The sequence below is a fragment of the Chiloscyllium plagiosum genome, chromosome 40 (genome assembly GCF_004010195.1).
Source record: "Chiloscyllium plagiosum isolate BGI_BamShark_2017 chromosome 40, ASM401019v2, whole genome shotgun sequence".
In the NCBI taxonomy this organism is placed as follows: Eukaryota; Metazoa; Chordata; class Chondrichthyes; order Orectolobiformes; family Hemiscylliidae; genus Chiloscyllium; species Chiloscyllium plagiosum.
The window spans coordinates 14,152,233-14,177,607 of record NC_057749.1 but is presented as its reverse complement, the minus strand read 5'-3'; the positions used below and the strand labels follow the sequence as shown (position 1 = coordinate 14,177,607).

Below are 25,375 nucleotides of genomic sequence, written 5' to 3'. Positions count from 1 at the left end.
GTCCCTCCTCCCTACCTTTTATCTTAGCCTGCTGGACACACTTTCCTCATTCCTGAAGAAGGGCTTATGCCCGAAACATTGATTCTCCTGTTACTTGGATGCTGCCTGACCTGCTGGGCTTTTCCAGCAACACATTTTCAGCTCTGATCTCCAGCATCTGCAGTCCTCACTTTCTCCCTGTGTTCAAAGTGTGTAGAAAATAAGACAGAGTATTTAAATACACCACAACAAAATAGAAATTAGTGAGGTTTAATTTCAGGTATCACATTGTTGACCAGATTTAAATGGATTAAAACATTGCATAAAATAAAGATGGTTTTATGCTTCTGCTCCAGGGCTGGTATTATGGACAAGGTTTCTTATTCCACTGAAAGTGCAGTTTAAAAATATAACCAGCAGAGTGCAGTGACAGTGAGGCAAAGCATTAAAACAAACAAAATAATAATATAATCCTACCAGCAGATGTGCTTTGAGTTGCTTACAGTAAATAGGATAACATGCTCTTTTCTAATGGCAGTTGCATTGGACCATGTAAAGCGCAATAATCTTTTGTTAAAGTGGAACTTACTTGGTCTGTCTCTTTGAAGGGTCTAATTCCAGTAAAGAAATACAATGTTGAGGGCAATTAAGGTTTTATTTTTATTAACAAGGGGCAAGTTTTCAGGTTGAAATGCATTTGCGTACCTCAGGGTCCAAACTGGATTTTCTTCTTAGCTCTTGTTCTCTAAGATTGCTTTTGCACCAGTAACAAATGCTATCATTCAGAAAGCCAATTGGTGAAGGATGATACTGGAGCCAATCTTTATTTATCCCATACTTACTTGTAGAGTGAAACATTATAAGCATACACCTAGGACAAAAGTACTAATTGCTGGAAAAGCTCAGCAGGTCTGGTAGCATCTGTGCAGAGAAATCACAGTTAACATTTTGGGTCAAGTGACCCTTCTCACAACTGTACACCTCTTAACTCGAGGGCTGTTGTAGTGCAGTGTTAGTGTCCTTATCTCTGAGCAAGAAAATCCAGGTTCAAATAACATCTACTCCTGTGTCACCGCATGTCTGAACAGGTTGGTTATTAAACAATTTATTCATGAGATGTAGGCATCACTGACTGGGCCAGCTTTTATTGCCTATCCCTAGCTGTCCTTGACAGGGTGTTGCTTTTCTGAACCGCTGCTATCCATATAATCAAGGTAGATCCTAATGCCATTAGGAAGGGAGTTCCAGGATTTTGACCTAGTAATTAAAATAATTACACTTTCAAACTCAATCACACATAGTTTCAGTGCCTCTTTCAAATGTGTAAATAATATATATGATTTGGATACTGAATTACAAATAGTTCTTCTATAATGCAATTGTTGTGTTCTTCTGCAACCCTGCATTATAGAAAAATTGCACTTGAGAAACTGGACTTAAAATGTTGGTGATTACAGCCAACACCCATTTTAAAAGTTCACACTTTAGAAACAGTATCCCCAATTCATCAATCGCATTACAGCGAATCGCGTTAATGAAATGTGCATTACAGCAGAATGATCTGTACCACACAAAGTTAAAAATTACACAACACCAGGTTATAGTCCAACAGGTTTAATTGGAAATACTAGCTTTCAGAGCGCTGCTCCTTCATCAGGTGGTTGTGATGAAGGAGCAGCACTCTGAAAGCTAGTGCTTCCAATTAAACCTGTTGGACTATAACCTGGTGTTGTGTGATTTTTAACTTTGTACACCCCAGTCCAACACTGGCATCTCCAAATCAAGTACTACACAAAATTTCAAAATTTGCTGATGATACAAATCTTGGAGCTGCAGCAAACAGGAAGGATGAGACTGATGCACTGCAGCAGTATAGATAGGCTAACAGAATAGGTAGTCAAGTGGCAGGTGGAATTTGGTACAGAGAAGTATCGGGAGAAGGAATATGGGTCAAGTGCTGGCAAACAGGACTAGATTAATTTAGGATATATAGTCAGCATGGACGAGTTAGACCGAAGGCTTTGTTTCCGTGCTGTACATCTCTATGATTCTAAACTCTTGCTATTCATATACCCATCCAGATGCCTTTTAAATGTTGTAATTGTACCAGCCGCCACCATTCCCTCTGGCAGCTCATTCCATACACACACCACCCTCCATGTGAAAATGTTACCCCTTAGATCTCTTTTAAATTTTTCCCCTCTCATCCTAAACCTATGCCCTCTAATTCTAGACTCGCCCACTCCAGGGAAAAGACCTTGGCTATTTACCCTATCCATGCCCCTCATGATTTATAAACCTCTATAAAGTCACCTCACAGCTTTTGACTCTCCAGGGAAAACAGCCCCAGCCTATTTAACCACTCCCTATAGCTCAAATCCCCCAACCCTGGCAACATCCTTGTAAATCTTTCCTGAACCCCTTTCAAGTTTCACAATATCCTTCCTTAGGAGGGAGACCAGAATTGCACGCAATTTTTCGAGAGCAAGCATGTGTTTTATGGCCTGAATGGCTTCATCCTGGATCAAAATGTATATATAACACAGCCGTGTATATTTCCTTTACAAGTATTTCTCCAATTTCTTTTTTAAAATTACAACTGAATCAGCTTTCAATACCCTTTCAAGAAGCACATCTGGATCACACCTTGCTGTAAAAATAGGTTCTCCCCTCTTTGCCAATTATCTTAAATCTGCATCCATCGGTTATGATCCACCCTCCAGTAGAAACAGTTTATCCTTATTTACTCTATCAAAATCACGTACCTCCTAATTTTAAAAACCATTATTAACCTTCTTTGCTCTGAAGAGAAGCTTATCAGTCTTTCTGGGTGTCCACATAACAGACACCCATCAATCTTCGTGCATTGCACATTTCAAAGGGAATGGGATGTAAACATCAGGAAGTTTTGCCAAAATTATACAAGGCACTATTTAGATCACACCCAAATTCCTGTGACCAATTTTGTTTCTCTTATTTATTTTTATTCATTCATGGGATGTGTGTATTGCTGGCTAGGCCAACATTTATTACCCATTCCTAAATGCCTATAGGGCAGTTACGAGTCAACTATAATGCTTTGGGTCTAGAGTTACATGTAGGTCAGACCAGCTAAGAAGTTCTTCCCTAAAGGACGTTAGTGAACCAGATGGTCTTTTTTATTCCAATTAGTGGTGGTTACATTGTTGCCATTAGACTAGAATTTTATTGCATTTTTATTGAATTCAAAATCACCAACTGCTGTGGTTGTATTCAAAAGCATGTCTTCAGCCCATTAGCCGGAAGTTATGGATTACCAGCCCGGCTACATCACTACTATGCTATCCCTCCCAAAGGGGAAAGGAAAGGTATTTGAGGCAGTCTGGGAAGGCTAGGAGAAAGTGAGGACTGCAGATGCTGGAGATCAGAGCTGAAAATGTGTTGCTAAAAAAGCGCAGCAGGTCAGGCAATATCCAAGGAGCAGGAGAATCGACGTTTCGGGCATGAGCCCTTCTTCAGGAATGAAGGCTCACTAGGTTGATACTGGGTACAGAGGAAATGTTGAGTAGCTTGGGCCTTTAGTCATTGGAGTTTAAAAGAATGAGAGGTGTCTTTGTTGAAACATACATGATTCTTCAGAAGCTTTGACGTTAGAAGGGATGGGGTTGTTTCTTCTTGTAGGAGACTTGAGAACCAGAGGGCATAATCTCAGAGTAAGGGGTCACCAATTTAAGACAGAGATAAGGAGGAATTTATTCTCTCAAAGGGTAGTGAATCTGTACAATGTTGTACCATAGACGACTGTTATGTCATTAAGCAGATTCAAGGCTGAGATAGATTTTTAATCAGTAAAGGAGTCAAGTGGTATAGGGAAAAGACGATAGTAGTCATGATTTGGAGATGCCGGTGTTGGACTGGGGTGTACAAAGTTAGAAATCACACAACACCAGGTTGTAGTCCAACAGGTTTAATTGGAAGCACACTAGCTTTCGGAGCATCGCTCCTGCATCAAGTCATAGAGTGACGCTCCGAAAGCTAGTGTGCTTCCAATTAAACCTGCTGGACTATAACCTGGTGTTGTGTGATTTTTAACTAGGGAAAAGTCGGGATGGTGGAGTGCTTTTTATATTTGATGCCTCTAATTATAAAGAGAAGAATCATTTTTTTGTCATCTTTATCAGCTTCTCCTGCCACCTTCAATGATTTATGAAATAAACCCCAATGTTTCTTTTTTCATGAACCTGCATCTCCTTTAAAATATAAATCCTTACAAATTATCATTGCTGGGGGCATATTTGCTCCTGATTATGCAGTGTCAATTCAGCAAGGACTCATCAGAAATCTCAAAATGGAGTTCAGTTTAACAGTTCTTCCAAATTATGGCCCCTCTGGCAATGCAGCTCTCTTTCAGCACTGCATTGCACTGTGGGTCTTGACTTAAAGATCCAAACCTTGAAGGCACAACTTTCTGACTCAAAGGTGAGGATGCTGCTGTTGGAGCCACAGCTAGCTAGCACTCTTTGCTAATTTCCTTATGAATGTTATCATTTGTTTCATGTCTTCATTTTATTATTGACCTGTTCATTAGTCTTCAGTTTTGTTGGAAAACTGAGATGACAGGTGGAAGGTTTCTCAAAAAGCAATTGGGACCCAGTCTAGTGATTGTTCATTTGCTTACTTGGGTTTATACATTGGCACTGGCAATTTTGCTAGCTCTGATCTATATTTTAGAATTTTACATCCCTCATCTCTCAAGTTCTGAATTGTAACAGTCGGTAATATGCTAGTGCTCAAAGTAATGACATGGGAAATGTGACCTGACAAACAAGCATTTATAAAGTAACAGAAGCCTTATGACTGCACATGATGAGGCAAGATGATAGATTGTGCTATAACACTTCGAGGTGTTTTCAATGAATTGTATTAGGTAAAGTTTAACAGGAAGAGTAATTCTTATAGGGGTTGTGTGCAATACATATGTTCTGGATAAATATAATTTATATAATGCCTTCACAATGTGTGTTCACAACAACATGTCTCCAGAGCATATAACCAAAAAGAATGAAAGATAATAAAACACAGTTGTTTATCAGGAAATTTGATATATTTACTGCTGTATAACATCACAAAGTCTTGGGGCTCACAATCATTACAGACCCATTAAAATGTGAATCTGTCAGTTTAAGGCTTCTGTTCAAAACAAATTAATGCCTGATCCCTAGTATTGCAGTCTAAAGAATTTGATCATTGAAGATGGCAGGACTACTGGATATAGCTATTAAAAATATCAAATACTTGCAATAAAAACAAAGTGCTGGAGAAATTCAACAGGACTGGCAGCGTTGGTGGAGAGAGAAAAAGGGAATGTTTTGAGTTCAATATGACTTCTTTAAAACCGAACAGAGTAGGAAAGATTATGTTCGTTATATATTGTTGTAAAAGGGAAGGGGTGGAGAAGGGCAAGTGGATCAAAAGGGAAAGTCAAAGAAAGGTTAGAGGGCAAGGCTGAGTAAAGATCAAAAGATGTACAGAACAAAGTGCAAAGGCAGTGTAATGGCTGCAGAGACAAAACACTTTCCAGAATCTGAAATCTTATAGTTTATAAATAGGGATATAGGGGTAAGTTATAGCTCCATTCTCCTCTTATTCATAGATTAGCCTGTCCTCTCCAGCTCCTCTTCTTGCTATGGTTGCATTCCACAGACTTCAATCATCCTCTGGCACATTCTTTCCACAGAAGCTGAAACAAGAAGTGTCTGGAGGCTATTCAACCATGCAAAGCATCACAGTCAAAACCAATACTGTCCCCTTCTCATCAACTTAAATTTTTCAAAAAAGGGGAATCAAACAATGGGAATCATTGCAGATTCTTTTAGACTAGAAATGCTGAGATCCATTTCAACTACTGAAGCTACAGCAGATAATGTTGTGTAGACCAGGGAATGGACCCTAAGGATCTTAAGGGCTACAGAACTCGTTGCACCTGAAAATACTCTCACAATATCAAACTACATAGTCTTTACCATTATCCTCAGAGCATGAATCAGAGCCAGTAGACAATGCTATTTCATAATGATTTATGCAAGTTTCGATTTGATATACCTTTTCCACAAGATGATGCAATTCCAGGGAGTGTAATACCCTGGAAATAGGTGACCCAAACTCAACGTGGCACTTGACTCCTCTGTATTTCCACAATGCTGTTACTCCCACTAATTTACAACGATCAAAAGAATGGAAACCACCCAATGATAATGTTGTTTTACTTTAGTTTAAAAGAAAGAGTTAAAAATCACACAACACCAAGTTATAGTCCAACAGATTTATTTGGAAGCACTAGTTTTCGGAACGCTGCTCCTACATCTGGTAACTGTCAGCAGCCTCCAAAAGCTAGCGCTTCCAAATAAGGTTTTCTGTGATTTTTAACTTTGTCCACCCCAGTCCAACACCGGTTCCTCCACATCATGACTTAAAAGAAAGAGCCATCAGAAAGAGTCCCTATGTTAAGTTATCACACCATCAGTATATTCCAAAACGCTTTGCAAACATCAATTATGCTTGAAGTGCAGTTACTGCTGTTATGTTGAATACCATACCAATTAATCTATGTTCAGCACAGTGCCACAAATTTAAATTGGATGAATGCTGCTTGAGGAAGGAACACGATTGGAATATTGGGCAAATACCCTGTTCTTTCTTTCAGTGGAGCAGGCACATGAATCCCAAAATGTTGGTTTGTGATGCAGCAGGTAATTAAGAAGGCAAATAGAATATTGCCCTTTATTGCTACAGGGATGGAGTTTAAAAATAGGGAGGTTATGTTACAGTTTATAGGGTGATGATGAGGCCACACCTGTAGTACTGTGTACAGTTTTTGTCTCCTTACTTGAGAAAGGATCTATGGCACTGGAGGGTGTGCAGTGGAGGTTGATTCCAGAGTTGAGAGGGTTGGCTAATGATGAGAGATTGAGTAGACTGGGACAAGACTCATTGGAATTTAGAAGAATGAAAGGGGATCATACAGAAACATATAAAATTATGAAGGGAATAGATAGGATAGAAGCAGGGAGGTTATTTCCACTGGCGGGTGAAACTAAAATTGGGGTACAGCCTCAACATAAGGGGAAGCAGATTTGGGACTGAGTTAAGAAGGAACTCCTTCACCCAAAGGGTTGTGAATCTGTGGAATTCCCTGCCCAGTGAAGCAAGTACAGCTACCTCATTGAATGTTTTTAAGACAAAGACAGATTTTTGAATTGTAAAGGAATTAAGAGTTATGGTGAGCAGGCAGGTAAATGGAGCCAAGTGCATGAAAAGATGAGCCATGATTTTTTTTGAAGGGTGGACAAGGCTCAAGGTGCCAGATGGCCTACTCTGGCTTCTTATCTGGCCTCAGTTTAAAATCCTTTCTGAAAGATGGACCCTCTCAAATGTAAGCATTTTCTCAGCATCCATCCAATTTAGATAATTAGATCTCTAGTCAGGCTTGAAACTTTACCCGCTGATTTACAGGTTTAACGGCTACTACTCAGGCTAAGTACTATGAACAATTTTAATCATTCTTTTGTGAACTAAGCATGCCTTTACTATATTACAAGCCTTTTCTACAAAACTCATCTCTAGCTTCATACAGAAAGCAATCAAAAGATGGTACTGTAATGCTTTTTGTTACAGAAAACATTACCTGGGATCAATTTCACTCTATTAAGAAATAAGCATATTAATTAGGAGTAGTAATAGGGCATACAGCCCTTGAGTTTGCTCTGCCGTTAAATATGAACACACAAAATTAATGTAAAGCTGTGTTTTAATATATTACAGAGGCAATGTAGGGAACACAAACCAGAATGAACACAGGAGTTAAATGTGGCTTTGGAACTTACACCATTTGAAAAAATAATCTGGATTTATGAGATTAATGACAAAAAATGCTCAATTACACAACTGGTTCAAGGCCAACTGAAAATTGAAGCCAATTTTAAAACCTATAAACACAGTACAAAAATTTGTGTGTGCTTCATTATATATGGAAACAAAAAGTATTCACTGAGCACACAGAAAGGGGCAAAAAAAAAGAAACAAAGCCACCAGAAAACTTGATAAAAGAGAACACACAACATTAGACCCTGCTGGAGGACCATGTGACAATCACTTCCCAGAGTGCGCATGCACGCTTCTTATCACTCGCCGAAATGACTGACGTAATCCCTTGATGACGTTTAGGTCACGTGTACCAGTGCAGGCAAGGGTCACGTGGCCGCGCCAGCTGGGTGCCGGCTCCGGCTGCCATCGTCCGCACTTGTCGGCGGCAGTTTGGTTGCTCAGGGTGTGTAGGCCGCTTTCTTGACCCACACACGGGACAAGCGGCGTTTGCTGTCGAGGGTGGATCAGCACGCCTCAGCGGAGAGGATGGGTCAGTGTGGGATAACGTCGTCCAAGACCGTCCTGGTGTTTTTAAACCTGATATTCTGGGTAAGTAGGTCAAGGGAAAGGGCTCACCGGGTCTGCTAAAGAATTGCGCCGTCTCCATGGCTGCCCGCTCCCGCAACCCAACCTGACGACCGGATGTGGGTTTGGTTGATTGACATGGAGCTGATCGGTCTGGTTGGCTGAGAATGCAGTCGTTAGGGGCAACGAGGGTGGTTCTCCGCTGCGTGGGGTTAGGTTGCACTGGCCTGTTGTGTTGCTGCGGATGGTGTCAGGAGGTGTACCGTGTAACGCAGTGGTGTTGTCCCTAACTCAGGGCTAGGAAAACCTGGCTTCAATCCCGCCTGCCCCCGCGGTGTGTGTCATAGTATCTCTGATTTTAAAAATACCTACATCAAAACAGGAAAGGCTGTTATCGGAGAGGCGGCCTCTGGAATGGATATCATAACGCAAATTGATTAAACTATCTACATTTCGGCAGCTCCTAATTTTATCTTTAAATACGTTCCTATGCAATGCCAGAGGCTCAAACCGGCTATTACTGCCGCTAATTCTTTTTACAGCAGCTCATAATTTTACTGTCGTTATTGCTGATACCAGTTTTTCAAATTCAGATGTAAACTGTTTAATGTAAATTCCCCAACTATCACGATGAGATTTGAGCTGGTGTTTCCAAAGCATTAAGCCAAGCCTATAGGTTACTAGTCCAGACATAAAGACACTATAGTACCATGCCCACTAACTAATTTTATCTGCTGATCTTTTTTTTTCAATCTGTTCAAATATGAGAATATATAGCTTGGAAGCAGAGGGAGTTTGAATCCAGGCTCCTGGCTCAAAGGCAGGCCACTAAATTAGACACTGCCAGATTAACCCTAATCTGCTATTATGTTTGTTTAAGACTGCAGGTGATTCCAGATAATTTCTGACACAAAAGCATTACTGCACCATCTTTAGACTGCTTTTTGTGCTGTTTGTTTATGCAGAGTTGTCTGATGCATGACAAACCTTTGTAAATGTCTTTTTAAACATTGTCCCTTTTAACTGTGAATAAAATTGTTTTTCTTTTCTAAATTAAATTATTTCATGTCCAACTTTCAAGAGTTTTGGTTTATTTTATTGCTGGGCTTTTTAGGTATTTTCAAAAAAAGAATTTGATGAAAGGAACATAAGTGAAATATTATGTAGTTTGATTAGATTGCACTATGTATGAGTTTCTGCTATGAGTGATAATCTGCAATCACTGGAAAGATTTCTTTACTAAAGCCTTTTAGAAGAAAAGGGAGTATGAGAGGTCAGGATGAAAATAACTCCAGCCAGCTTTTTAAACGATTTGTGTGCCAAGTTAGATACAGTTACTAGGTAATTTGGTACAGTGTCCTACTGTATTCAGTGCCTCTGGAGAGGCTTCAATAATGCAGAGCCTCTTTATTCAAATGTGAAAAGAGATTGTAAGTGAAATAAATTCTAAAGTTATTACTAAGCTGAATATATAACTAACTTTAAATTCAATACAATTAGAAAAAGGGACCCCTTAAATGTATATTGTTATAACCTTGTGTGTCTTTAAACTGAATTTAATGCCTTGCAGATGTTAATTTTAATGTTAAGTACAGCTTTTGGCAATTTAAACCTTTTTGGTTTATTTCAACACTGCAACAAAAATGGCATTGCAATCCCTGAAATTTAGAAGATTTAAGACTAGTTTGGTCAACGTTTCAAGATTACAAGGGAAGTTGTGGTGAAGTCTAGCACAAGAGAACATGGTCAAAATTAGATAACGGCCTTTCAGGATTAAAACTATGAAAACCTTCTGCACAAAGTATGTAAGATGTTTAGAATACTTTTTTTTTGTAAATGGTGGTTGCAACTAAATTGTTTGTTCCTAGTTTAAGTTTTAAATCCTGTGTTGAATGTTTATTTTCAATTGACTGTATTAAGGAACATAGGAAAAAGGTGCTTTGCAAAGGACATTGTCAAAAAAACTAGCATTGAGCTGTGTGATGTATGTAGACAGATGACCAAAATTCTAACTGAAGTGATAGGTTTTAAGGAGCATCATAAAGAAGTAGAGAGGTTAAAGGAGGGGATTCCAGAACTTCCTATTGAATGACCTGTGATTTTGATTCCAGTACTTGCCCAGTAGAATATTTCAGGTATTGATTATTCCTTGTGCAAATTGCAGTTGCTTTATCCTTGAAGTAATGGTTTGTGTGTTTCTGCAAAGTGTCATTGATGTGTTTATGGTGAAAAATGTCATATGAGTGAAAGTTGTCACATGTTTCACTTAGAGATTCTTTACTGCTACAAAATGCTGTAGATAGATATTTTGACTCCTATATGTCAAATGGAGAAAGGATGAAATTACAATAAAACTTTTATAGAAGCATAAACATGCACAACTGTCACTCATCTGACATTTGTATCAAAACACACCCTGTGATACCCGACAGGGACATGAGGAAAGGATACTTCTAACCATTTTCTATGAATTTCTGTGCAGTTACTATGATTTCTTAGAGTTAGTGCTTTTTGTTTCTACATTTGAAATGTTATTTTGGCTTCTGTGTATTGATCATGTAGTTACATTTGAGGTCTTTACTGAAGCATAATTCACGTTTTTAGTTTGAACATGTTGTGACACAACTCTGTATCAGGTGGCACTTGAACTTGGAGTTTCTGGCCCCAAGCTAGAGATGCTACCAGTGTGCCCCATGACCCTATAAGGGGCATAATTCTAAGGGTCTGTATTGCTCTTTGGCATTTAGGTGGCACAGGTGATCACTATTTACAATGAACCTTGAGTTTTCACAAGATATTTGCTCAGGATGTAAATAGCTTGTCTGGCAGTTATACCTGCTTTTCTAGTAAGGATTAGTGATCAACAACAAAATTTTGCTAATATTTCCACTCTAACTCGAGGGCAAACTTTTTTTTTCTGTCTCCTTCCTGCTACTGCTGCTTCAGCTGAGAAATTGCTGAGCAATCATAACAGGATTTCTCTTCGGGTCTGAATTACCCCATTATATATTGGATCAACTGTTGAGTTGTTAATAACTGAATGTAAAGTTTCTCAAGACAGTTCCTTTTGTCACTGGCTTCAGCCACAGATTAACCGTGATGTTTAATTATGCAGAATGACAGCATGCATAGTCAAGAGGATTTTGTGCTATTAGTAAGTGACAGCTCAAATGAATAGAATCCAATAAGGAATTAAACTTTGGTGTCTATTAATTTTTTTGTTTTAGTCATGTATGCTGTATGAGTCCAGTAGTTAGTATAACATCTGCCTGTTTATTTTCTTTGTTGCCAATAGTTTATCTTAATTATGATCAAATGCAGATTTGTATAGGGTACAGTTTTCTCTTACTATATTTATGAATTAAATTTGCTATTATTAGTACTTTGGCATGTTCAGTAATCTGCACTGATTTAAAAATGTTGATGCTTCAATATGTCTGCATCCTAAAACTGCAATTGTTCAGAATGATGTGATTTGTGTTTAGCAGGCAACTTTTAAAAGCCAGAGGTGATTAACCTTATGGGTCACTTTCTGCTCTGGTGGGGCTCGAGTGCTGGCAATTTGATTCTCAAAGTCCAGATTGCTGTGTCCTATTTTGTCCTGTTTCTTTCTTTCTTATTTTTGTGCATCTAAATATATGGAGAGGGCTGCCCTTGTTCTTGCCTCATTTTGAGTTTTAATCATATCTACGTATGTTAGAAATGTATGGAAACTAATAACATTTTTGTGACTTGATGATCCCCTTGGGTGATTAGTACACAAAAACAAAATGCTCCTGCTTGAAATGTTCTTTGAAATGAAAGTTAAAAGTATGAAATATAGCCTGAATGAGGAGCTACATGCTATATTGTTTACAAATTGTGAAAAATAATTTCTTTATCTAAGAAAAGGATGTGTGGAAATTTCATGGGAAACTTGCTTTCCTTTCACTGTTCTTTTGTATCATAGCTGTGCAATGCATTTTGCTATAAACAGGAAAGTGTTCTTCTCTATATTCAAAAATGTTTCTGAATTAGTTCTGACACTTAATTGGCTCCAGATTTTGTGTTTATAATGTGAATGAAATCTGTTGAGGTTGATAATTGATTTGAATTGTTTACTTGTGACTTGTGTTGCACCATGTAATAGCTTTCTCTCCAGTGAAATTCATGTTTTGGTGAGATGAATGACTGTGGCATTTTGAGATAAGGCTTCCAATCGAAGTTCTGGCATTGAATGCGCAGTCTGTGCTATTATTGGAGATATAAATACATAAACCTCAGTTTGTGTAGTACAAGTAGGAAATAATTATTTTCTCTTCCATGCACAAGTCCCTGTTAAAGGCAGATGCTTGACGTACCCAGCTTTGTGACTGACCAGCTATAGTGTCTCATCCTGGAACTAATCTAGTAAATCTCTCATGTTCTCTCCTTTCTGGGCAGTGAACAGGAAATCTAGTTTCTTTGTCTTGCAAGTTAACATAAAGTACTAATGTTGACTGAAAATCAATCCAGTATTAAGTAATGAAGACTACTTAGTTGAATGTGGTCAAATGGAGTTTGTTTTGCTTTGGTTAGGAACTGATCCATGTGGATGTGAGACAGGAAGAATAAAGTTTTTTTTTTGCAGTTGTTCCTTGTGTACTACTAATTTAGATGTCAACATATCTTATTAGAGCACATCTGTGCATCAATGTTTGTATCCCACACATGGCACTTGGATCTGAAATCTTTGCTCATAAAATAGCTAGCATTAACCTCTCATAGCTCAGCTTTGTATGTCTCCATTTTCCTTCAACATTGGCATGGGCTCACATGCATTCAATAAGTATGCTTGGTTAATAGCAGTCCTTCCAAATGCTTATACAGTATTTGGCATAAATTTCTTGATAGCCAAGTACATGTGTAATTCTAGGAATGTTTTATAGGTAATCTTTGTTTCTGGGTAACTGGAAAAATCAAGTTGAGATCTAGGAACTTGAATTGCTAGTTTGTAATATGTTGTATCTATTGCATTTGAGATTTTGGCATGAAAATCTTGAAAATATACATTAACAGAATCAAAGCCCAAAAGTTAACCATTACTTGTGGTAGAGGCTGAAGGGTCCAAAGCTAATATTCCACAGTATTTCCTGATCAAGGCTTTGCGCGGTGTTGATGTATTTTACGGATTTTTTCATATTTTCTCCTTCCCTACTTTTAAATCCTAATTTTCCTCATCAGGTTTTCTCGAGTGTTTCACATTTTCCTGAAGAACCACATTGATTTTGTGGATTGACAACTTATAAGCTAGCAAGGTAGATAAATGTGATTTTCAGTAGGCTGAATGCATCTAAGATTGAAAAACAATTTTCTCCTCAATGTTCCCCAGTATTCCAATTAAAGAAGGCAAGCTAGTAATATTCTATAGTTGAAGTCTTTTTCTGAGGATTGTACTTTTCAATGTTTATACTTCTGTGCAGTCAAGTCCTAATCTGTTGAGTTAGCTAATTTTTGAGATAGCAAGAAGTTCTCAAATTGGTTTGATATCCCTTGCAATGTCTTACCAGTCAGACCAGTAGCTGTTGAGGCAGCAACGTCTAGGGAATAATTTTCAGACCTTCTGATCTGTAGCCCTGCTCTGGATAAAATTGCTCTTCTATCAAGACATTTAGTTTGTATTAAACCTGTTTGTGTTTTTTTTTGATAGCAAATTTTAGTCATTTAGCACCAAAGTTGTTTCCTAATTTTATGGGATGAGTGAGAGTGTGGTGAGTGGGCACTTTGGCAGAATGTGGATTTATTGCCCTAAATGGTAATAAAAATCTTGGAACCACACTTAATAAATACGGTACCACTAAATAGTCAACTTTATAACAATTCCTTTATTTTCTGAATCTCTGGAATAAACTACAAAATTGTGAAATGTGACCTACAAGAGATCTAATGCAAAGATAGTTTATTTGACTAAAATAAGCCGGCTATCCCAATAATCATGAATTTGCTTGCCAAAACCAAGTATTAAATCCATGCTGCTTTCCTAGCCCAAAGGACTGGGAAGACCATCTTTATGCCGTGTAATCTGCTGATACCAACGTAATATAAAAGAGTCTTTTTAAATCAGATTTGTTATGGCACACTTTTCAGTATTTTCCACCCTAGAATATGATATAAAATTAAGTAATTTTATGACACTGAAAGGCAAAGCTTTTTGTTTGCTGTCATCTTTGAGCTTGCCTGGGCATGTCTACAGCTATGCAGTTCTGAAAGGAATAGTCCATTTGCTGGAAATATTTTGGACCTCTAGTACTGATGTGAAGTTTGACTCAGTCTAGTTGTCATATCTGCTTTGAAACTTATTTGTAATGCATGGATGTGGCAGTGTAATTTTAATATGTTCTTTGGACTGTTCTATAAATATGATTAGTATAGTTCTAAATTGGAGCTCTGGTTGTATGCTTGTGCCTCAGCACACCAAGTAAATTATTTATTACAAATTTAGATCCCTATAAAACTAAGCACAGTGCCATCTTTTGCTCTTTAAAAAAAACTACTTAAATGGCCATCATTAGACAAAATTACACAGTATAGCAACTAATGGTGCAGTATGTTTCCATTAATATCACCCAGTTGGCTGCGTGCAGGCCAAAGATGTTTGATATGAATCTAATTGACTTTGGAGGAGAGTTGCAGCTGGCGCTTTTGTCTTCATTCTGGTGTGCAAGGATTTGGCAGGTCTTGAATTCCCTACTTTAGGACACTATTGTGGGATTCCATCTTTGCACATACCAATTCAAAAAAGCAACCTGCCACTAATCCCTCAAGCACCCTAAAAATGTGTTTTTAAACTCAGCCTTTCCAGCACTTGCCCATCCAGTTAATAGACAAAACTGCTGGGAACTGAACAGTATGGTTCTACTTTAAAGTAGCTGCTTCTCTTTGGAATAGGACAGATGAACATTAAACTTAAATTCTCAATATGACTCGCTCAATGCCACACCTATGTGTTTGTACACAGTCATTAGGCTGTCCAATATTTGTATTTTCCATTTTTTGAACTTGCTAATGCTTGTATATCATTTCATGGTAGTTGCCTGTCTTTGTCAGTTGACCAGTTGATAGCCAGTATTGTTCAACAGTTTATTGGAGGTGAATTGGGGCTGGGAGGGCTTGATGCTGATGTCCAAACAGAATATCACTATGAATTTGAGTTCGTGAAAATGTCTTATCTTCACGAATATCTCACCTATGTGGGATAGTTTGGAATTCGAGCTTTTGCTGTGCTCTGGAGCCTTGCCCTCTGAAATAAAACATACAAGCTGATTGTTCCCGGTTATTTCTACTCTTAGCTGAGTTAACATTGAGCAATGTTTTGTCAGTTTCCTCTAGGCTGGGGAGAGACAGGAAACATCGGCCATCATTCCTGCTTTTGATATTCATTCTTGAAATGTGTGCATAGATGTTGGGCATGAACTGAACTGGGAGATACTGATCATCTTGCTGAGTGTTGACACATGCCCATTATATTGGTGAGATAACTTGGCTGCAATCGTTATAGATCTGTATCAATTAGCAAGAGTTAATTGTTTCAGGACAGAAAAGTAGACATTTAAAGAGAAATTCCACAGATTAATTCCATGTTCCTACTAAAATCTAGGTTTCAAACATTGAATTTTCTTAATTGAACCATGGTGTTCCCATTGTGCTTTTGGAAATATGAACAGACTGTCCAAAATACCTTCCAATTCTGCACCTATCTCCCCTTCTCTTCCATATGTACCTGCAATGTTTTCCAATAGAGATCACTGAATTGGGAATCATTTTTACCCTCCCTCAAAATGATATTTTTTATGGTGGAAAGGAAAATGGATAACTTAACGCTTTAAAAGCTGGCACTGCCAATCCTAAGTTTGTGTTTAGGCCAAAGGCTATTGAAAGAAATTGTAGTAATTTGATACCAAATTGCTCTAGTTATACCATGTTTGCACTCTGACTTTAAACCTCTTGGATGTTATAAAGATTTATCTTCTGAGGCTTGTGGATGAGCAGGTGCCTTACACTGCATATTACTCATGTCACGAGTCCTTTTATCTGTTTTAACTCTAATGAAAATCCTGGTACTTTGTACATTTGACTGAAACTGTGCCTGTTCATGTTCTGAGTCTGACCTACTTTGTGAAAATGTAACAAATTGCATTGGTGATTAATGCCACATCCTGTCATTTTGAGTACTATTCTGTGCCTAGCATGGAGCCATTGTTTTGTTAAGAGGCACCTTTTTTGAATATTTTCAATATAACTTGAACAGTTGTAAATGAGATGTTGTGTAGATACTATATCAAGAATTGTAAGTGGCAATGAAGTTGAACTAAAGTGATGGTACTTCCAAAGAGTGGGTACTGTTATTATAGTGAACAGACAGTTTACTCTGGAGGGGAATGCTTGAAAGAAGGTTTTAAATCCTTCAAGGTTTGTATCCATACATAATTTAACCCTGATGAAGGGCTTATGCCTCAAATGTCTATTTACCCTGCTTCTCAGATGCTGCCTGATCTGCTGTGTTTTTCCAACACCACACTTTTTGACCATAATTTAACCCCAGTAACTTTTTTAAAAGGTTGTTGGAATTTGAAGCATTGCAAGCTGTTCGTGGAAAGAGGCAGCTGTTTAGCTGATGGGGAAAGTTGTAAGGTTGGTGGAAAATTTAAGCAACTATTATGTAGGTATTTAAGGGAACAGGTGATTATGGTTCGGTCGGCTCTGCTATAATGCGTGTTTCTCCAAAGCGAATTGGCTTTAATGTGTTTGAACAATTACATTACAGTATTTGTGACCTATGCTACAAATCCCGTAATTCTAAAAAAATTTTAAGGACCAAGAAAGGCCTGACCGTTAACACAAACATAGTTTATTTTCCTTCCTTTCTCCACGTAGTAGTGATCATGTTGGTGTTTATGTGCCTTGAGTGATTATCGTTGAGTTTTGACAGAGCATGGACTCAAAATTTTCTATATTTCACAATGGGACACAATGTGATCAAAGGTTTTTGGAAATCTTTTGGATCTTTTAATTGTATTGGCACTTAAAACAGAATGTAAAATACTGTAGTAGCTCTGTTTGATTATCAAAGTATAAAGGCAGCCAACTGCATGAATGTGGTTCATCCACCTGATAAATACAAAAATGCCTGAAGTGTTATGTAAATCTGGCAGTGAAATAACTAGCTGCAAATCAAAGCAAGGAACTGATCCTGCATGTCTGTGCACCAGTTTGTTAAATTGCAGTTGGACCTCTACATTAACTGAATGTCCTGCTGTAAGGTCAGTGCAGTGCCACAAGCTCCCATCTTTTAAACTATGGTTCTGTCAACTATCAACATGGAAAGCATTCTAGTTGCTAGGGCTCTCTTGAAATTTGGTTGTATCATGCCTCCAAAGTTCTGCATTTCACAGTGCTTAATTTTCCATTTTAATGAGTATAAAATGTTTCATATGACTTGGCATCACTGCCTTTTAAAAAGTTTGTGGTGTTGCTTACCTATATGGGATAACATATGCTATAGACATTAACCCCCTGCAATCTGAAGTGGTCCAAACTGAGATTTTGATGCGTCTCAAGTCCAGGTAATCTCTTCCTCACAACTCAGTCTTTCCCAAGTCACTGAATTGACCTGTTTGTTGATTTTGAGGTTTGCCTTAGTGTTGACGCATTGCTCTTCAACTTTAGTATTAATAACTTAGTGTACTAAATTAATAAATAAGGATTTAAACATGATACCTGGAGGCTCTGTTGCACATGCTTACAAGGCCTGCAATGAGAGAGAGCTTGGGAACCAGTGGTTTCAGTGACCCAGCTCAAGTGATTCAACCTGATGCCGATTGCAGAACTTCATTTTGCATTGAATACAATGGTGTAGTTTAAATCAAGTCGTTGTACCAGAGTAAAAAAATGTGTAATCCTTAATCAAGATCAGATCTGCAGAAAAGGTCCATCAAATCGTATATCCCTTAAGACATTTCTGAACTGAGGAAATAGTGAACAGACAGTTGACTCTGGAAGGGAATGCTTGAAAGAAGGTTTTAAATGCTTCAAAATTTGTAACTATCCATAATTTCAGTAAATTTAAGGTGGTTGTTTGAAGGAATGCAAGCTTGTTCTTGGAGAGAGGCATCTGTTTAGCTAATGGGGAAACTTGTAAGGCTTGTGGAAAACTTAAGCAACTAATATGTAGGCATTTTAAGTGAATAGGTGATTATGAGACAGTCAATTCTGCTATGTGTTTCTTCAAAGCAAATTGGCTTTAACATGAATGAAGCTTTTAGACATTTATTTGTAGAACACTAACTTTCCTTCCCTGTGTTGGCAATAACGCAATTCTGGCCCCATGTGTTTAAATGGTTTTGCTATTGCACAATTTTCTTATAATGCAAGATTGCATGAGAACGGAACTATTACGTTATATCAGAACCAACTGTATTAGCTTTTGGGATCAGTCAGAAGATCTGCCAGTGTCTCTTCCTGTCCTCTATCTTCCTAATTCCTCTTCAATTTGAGCTGAACCTTTAGATGCGACAAGGAAAAGTCAGGGAACTATAGACCAATAAGCCTGACATTGTAGTGGGCAAGTTGGAGGGAATCCTGAGAGACAGGATTTACATGTATTTGGAAAGGAAATTGTCTCTTGAACTTGATTCAGTTTTTTTTTGAAGTAGTAACGATTGAGGGCAGAATGATTGTGATCTATATGGACATCATCATTAAGGTATTCAAGATTCCTCAAGGTCAACTGGTTAGCAAGGTTAGATCTCATGGAATGCAGGGAGAACTAGCCATTTGAATACAGCGCTGGGTTGATGATAGATAACGAATGGTTGCCTTTCAGACTGGAGGCCTGTGACCAACAGTGTGCCACAAGGATCAGTGCTGGGTTCACTCCTTTCAGTCACTTCCATAAATGATACAGATGTGAACATAGGAGGTATGGTTAGTAAGTTTGTAGATAACACCAAAATTGGAGTTGTAGTGGCCAGCAAAGAAGGTTACCTCAGTCCAATAGGATCTTGATCAGGTGGGCCAATGGGTAGAGGATTGGCAGATGGCATTTTATTTGGATAAATATGCAGAGCTTCATTTTGCAGGACTTGCACATTTAATGGTAAGATCCAGGGGAGGGTTGCTGAACAAGGAGATCTTGGTGTGCAGGTTCATAGTTCTGAAAGTGGAGGTGTAGGTATATAGGTTAGTATGCTTGCCTTTATTGATTAGTGCATTGAGTATAGGAGTTGGGAAGTCTTATGGCTGCACAGGACACTGGTTAGGCCACTTTCGGAATACTGTGTGCAATTCTGATCTCCCTCTTATCGGAAGGATGTTGTGAAACTTGAAAGAGTTCAGAAAAGATTTACAAGGGTGTCGTCAGGGTTGGAGGGTTTGAGCTATTGGGAGAAGCTGAATAAGCTGGGCTATTTGCCCTGGAGTGTTTGGAGGCTGAGGATGATCTTGCAGAAGTTCATAACATCATGAGGGGTATGGATAGGGTAAATAGACAGATCGTTTTTTCCTGGGTTAGGGCAGCCCAAAACTAGAGGGCACAGGTTTTAAGGTGACAGAGGAAATTTTTAAAAGGAACCTGAGGGCCAACATTTTCAGAGAGTGGTGTGTGTGTGTGAAATGAGCTGCTAGTGGAAGTGGTGGAGGCTGATACAATTACAGTATTTAAAAGGCATCTGGATGGGTATATGAATAGGAAGGGTTTAGAAGGATATTGGCCAAGTGTTAGCAAATGGGGATATATTAATTTAGGATGTCTGGTTGGCATGGATGAGTTGGACCGCAGGGTTTGTTTCCATGTTGTACATCCCTATGACTCTGAGGTACAGCTCTTAAATCTTGATTGCAAGTAGCATTTCTTGGAACCAATGGCAAAGGAAATATGTCCACTATGCAATCTAAATGGGTGCTTTTATACAAAAGACATATACTTTTAAAGCATTCCAGGATCCCTTCATATTATCATTCCATTGTTGAGTGAGGTATCTACATAATTGGATTGGATTGTAAAGTTATGGTGTTTTTTGTTTCTAAACATCTTTGTAAACCATGCTGCCCCAGTGCAGAACTTTTTAGTCATCAAAGTTAACCTTTCTGGTCAGTCAAGAATTGAAGTTTTACTAACAGACCAGTTTCTTTGGTTATCAGCTTCAAAATGTTTGAGTAGTTTTTGTTACTGGGTTGATTTAAATCCAATGGATCCAGTAATCCAGAGTTAACTCTGGAACATAGTAATTGTGAATCTAAATTGTTAATTAAAACTCAGGTGAAATTGCCATCCGTTCTGGTGTACATGTCCCACACCATGGTTTTCTGTGACTTCTCTTCTGAAGCGTCGACAGAAGCATCTTGGTTGTAAAACCAATCACCACAATGCAACAGCTGTCATGCGTTATGCGTTCTTGTCAGCTACATAACCCAAATAAAGCTGGAGCCTGTCACCAAATAGCAATACCCTACAGTTGATCGAAAAAGTTTCAATTGCAAGTTAATCAATGTATTCATTTTAAAATGTTTTTATGCAGGCGGCAGCAGGTATCCTGTGTTACGTGGGGGCCTACGTCTTCATTACATATGATGACTATGATCACTTCTTTGAAGATGTGTACACACTGATTCCTGCAGTTGTCATCATTGGGGTTGGGACTCTGCTGTTCATCATTGGCTTGATTGGCTGCTGTGCCACGATTCGTGAAAGCCAATGTGGCCTGGCAACTGTAAGTAGGTGTAAAATGACATTTCTGTACAAATAAATTAAAGTAAAACATGCTGCCTTGTAGAATACTGCAGTTTTAAAATTGTAATTGAAATGAATCTTGGTAAAATATGTCTTGAATTCAAGCTGGTTGGATTCTCACTGGGGTTTTTGACTTTTGAATCCCCTGTAAATAGGTATCATCAAAATGGTTACTGTTTCTTCCACATAGTATTCAATTAGCAATAAATAGCCATGATGTTTAGCTGAAAAAAATTCAGGCTGCCTGTTCATTTGAGTTCATTTATAGATCTGAGAAGTAAATCTTGAATTAAGTCTCACCATCTGATTATTTGTCTTTATAAAGGTGTTAACTCTCCCCACCCTCCCAATTTATTCATCTCTGACTCATGCTGAGGTATGATTTCATCAATACCAGCTGTCCTCTAAGTCATTAAATGGTCAATGAGTCAAAGTTGGCAGAGAATCTTACTCACTGTACATTGCATGTGAGCTTATTCTGTATGCTGGTTGGTACACTTTCATCAAGATAATCAGCCAGTGACAGTACTTCATTGTGACTTCCCTGCTGATTGAACAACACCTCACCAGTTGGGGTCTTTTGGTGTCTCTGCCTCAGTTGCATAATCTTCAGCAAGTGAAAAATTTGAGAGATTGCCTTTCATGTTACTGGGTAATGTCTGCTGGTGACAATATTGGAAAAATCTGGCATAAAGTTACTGAGTCTAATAATGCCAAGCAGCAATGTAATTTGTAATTGAAACGCTGTTATGGCTCCACATCTGTTGATCAGTCCACTTGAATTATTTATCTCTTTATGTACTACTTAAAGCTGGGGAAATTTAAATTCAATTAATTAAATAAACCTCTAAACAAACTAGCCTTAGTAATGGTGACTGAGACTACGGATTATCATAAAAAGTTTTTCTGGTTCGCTAGTTTCCTTTGGGAGGGGAGCAAAGAAAATTTGCTCTTACTAGTCTTGCCTGAATGTGATGTTAAATTCACAGCAATGTGTTTGTTAACTAACCTCTGAAATAGCTTAACAAGTCACTCGGTTGTATTCAATAAATTGGCTCACTTTCTTCAGGGCAATTAAGAATAGACAGTGAATGCTGGTTTTGCCAGAATGTCTACGTCCTGTAAATAAATTAAACCAAATGGAAACACAGGTTAACAATGTAACTGTTGTTCTACAATAACTGAAGTCTCTTTTTATTTTTTTCTTCCCCAAAGTTTGTGCTGATCCTCCTATTAGTTTTCATCACAGAGTGGGTTGTTGTCGTACTTGGCTATATCTACAGAGCAAAGGTAAATGCATATACTGCGCTAGATGTGATATAATTCTCTCTTAGTTTGAAGAAGATGGGTGTTCATGATTTCAAGAAAAGGAGGGGAAAATAAAGCCAGAACACCTTCACATCTGCAAAGCTATAGGGCAAAAGAATATCATTGTACATATTTAGCTTTTTTATCTAATGCCTCTAATTATAGTAAAATAGCTGGTTGTATAATTATATGACACTGTCCACACACACACATCCTAACAGGAAACATGTTCAAATCTTAAACTTTCTTTTAATTTTGTGTAAAGATTGGCAGAGCAAATATACAACTGAGTCATATTACAAGCGATCCAAATCCCTGAATAATCTCTCTGGTCAGCCCAAACCCTGAGAACTATAATCATTACTTGCAGTCAAGAGTTTCAAGCCCCAGATGCTGTACAGAGAAGAGCTAGAAGACTTTACTAGAATTATAACATTAATTTGCAAGGAGTGACTGACGAACCTTGGAGTTTTCAGCTTTGAAATGCAGTTTGAAAGGGTAAATTCATAGTGTGGTACAGAAAAATGCACTATTATAGTAATGGCAGCAGGACAAGGGAATGCAAGTTCAAACTAGCAAAAGATGAGTTTAAACTTGACGTCAGGGTATATATTACACCATAATTACCGTCTGAGATGAGTTCTTGCCCCTTACAGTACTGGTGTTGAAACTTTAAAATTAATTTGTATATAAATAAAGTAAGGAGCTAAATGCTATGACGAGTCATGAGATTGCACTGAATAGAGAAACTGGAATGGCATTTCCTCTATCTTTCCTGTGCTTTGAATGTGAAAGGAAGGTCTGAGATTTGGATAACCCTCATTTCAAAGTGGGGCACTCTGTCATGAGGTGATCCACATAATTACAGCTTGGATTTCAGAATTGAAAGAGTAAGCTATTGATTCATTTGCTTCATTGTTTCACGGTTTGCCAGCTTCACCAACTTTGTAAATTTTGTCTGTTTTCTTTACTTGAAACTCTACACTCCTGTGGTGCTCTCCTTGGTTTAACCCTGAGTCCCATGGTATTGATGCTTATAACTGAGTGGATTGTGTAAACTCTTTTATGTTTGGCTTTCTGTAATTGAGTGCAAGCAATTTTCGTAAGGCTAATGCAATACCACACCCTTTAAGCCATTAAAAGAGGCTTTATAAATAGACTGTTGAAATAAAATGACATAAGGCAGTCAGTAAAGAAGCTAATCTGCTTTGGTAATCCTAGAGCTCCTTCCAAAATAGCACTGCAGGTGTACCTATACCTGACATTGTATTGGTTCAAGAAGGCATGCTCACTTCCATCTTCTCTAGGGAAATTAGGCATGGGCAAGAAATGTTGGCCTAGCCAGTAATGCCTCCATCCTGTGAAAGAACAAAAAAGTTACTCCAGAGTTATTAGCCATAATTAATTTCAAGTAATAAATTGGATTATGCAAAGTGAATTTACTTTATTAAAAATTTGTAGTTGCAGTTTTGCACACAGAGTGAAATGAGTAAAGCACTTTGGATAGGATCATGTTACATTTCTGTAGCAACTTTCATATTGCTTTTAAATGTTACAAAGTAATTTTAATGTATAAATATTCTGGTTCACTTCTTCGATGCTTGAGGTAGTCTGGGTTGTAACCAGCTACAGGGTGTAGTTTTTGTTCAGTTTTGAAATAAATTGAATTCACTGGAGTAAATGCTCATGGTTATATTTTCTGAATACAATGAGAAATATATTGTTTATAACCTCACTACTTTACCCTTTGTCTGTTGTTGAAATAAGTCATCCATGCAGCATGAAGGTGCCTAAACTTTGTTCTGTTTTGTACAGGTGGAGGATGAAGTTGATAATAGTATTCAAAAAGTGTACAATGAATACAATGGAACATATCCAGATGCTGCCAGTCGTGCAATCGATTATGTACAAAGACAGGTGGGAGTAACTGCACAATATGCACACTTTCTGTATATGCTTTGAAGTTAGCGTCATCAATTTGATAACTTTTTGGCAATGCAATCTGGATGATAAAGCCTCATTTTTCTCATCTAAATTATTCCCTGTCATAGTGCAAACTGTAGGCTTCATCCAACCTTACATACTATTTTGGGGCACGCCTGGTTAGTTCTCCCAGCCGAGTTGTTTTGCCTTGAGAATATTTTGACCCCCCAATTCACTGGAGGGAGATTTTTGCCAGCAAGCACAAGTGGCAAGTTACTGTTTCTCTGGTCAGGTTTGCACTGAGCATGTGATCTACATGCATAGACAGTGCTGTTACTTTTTGTTGGTCTGAGTGTATTAACTTGAACATTTTAATGACCTTTTATTATTCTTTATACAATTGCAGTCTTCATATTGCTTCCAGTGCTCATCAGTCAGCACCCAAAGATCTATATGATCATAATATTGGACAAGTTGAGAAAACATTTGTAACAAGATGTTTATGCAAATCCAATTTGTTGAAAGGCTTATCATGTTAACCTTATCTAATACATTAACATAATGAATTACCTTTGGCACATTAGTTGTTAGGCAAAAGCATTAAATAAAAAGATACATATCCAGTTAATTTTGGTTTTGGGTTTTGTGTTTAGTTATTGAAAGGAGGATGTTAGTCAGGATAAAACATTCCTTTCTCTAAGTAATGCCATAGTTTTTGTCTGGGGCAGATGTTTCATGTCTCGGTTGCAGGATAGATAACATAGAACATAGAAGAATACAGCGCAGTACAGACCCTTCGGCCCTCGATGTTGCGCTGATCCAAGCCCACTTAACCTACACTAGCCCACTATCCTCCATATGCCTATCCAATGCCCGCTTAAATGCCCATAATGAGGGAGAGTCCACCACTGCTACTGGCAGGGCATTCCATGAACTCACGACTCGCTGAGTAAAGAACCTACCCCTAACATCTGTCCTATACCTACCCCCCCT

General features: G+C 38.1%; 1 protein-coding gene across 1 annotated transcript in view; it reads left to right on the top strand.

Moving 5' to 3' along the window:
• Positions 1 to 8,193: 8,193 nt before the first annotated feature.
• The window catches only part of tspan3a (tetraspanin 3a), a 50,210-nt gene continuing 33,028 nt past the window's right edge, over positions 8,194 to 25,375 (top strand). Inside the window, exons 1-4 of the mRNA XM_043680396.1 lie at positions 8,194 to 8,430; positions 20,940 to 21,131; positions 22,367 to 22,441; positions 24,275 to 24,376. Of these exons, the coding sequence (XP_043536331.1) occupies positions 8,368 to 8,430; positions 20,940 to 21,131; positions 22,367 to 22,441; positions 24,275 to 24,376 (432 nt within the window). The 5' untranslated portion in view covers positions 8,194 to 8,367. The remainder of the gene's footprint in view (positions 8,431 to 20,939; positions 21,132 to 22,366; positions 22,442 to 24,274; positions 24,377 to 25,375) is intronic.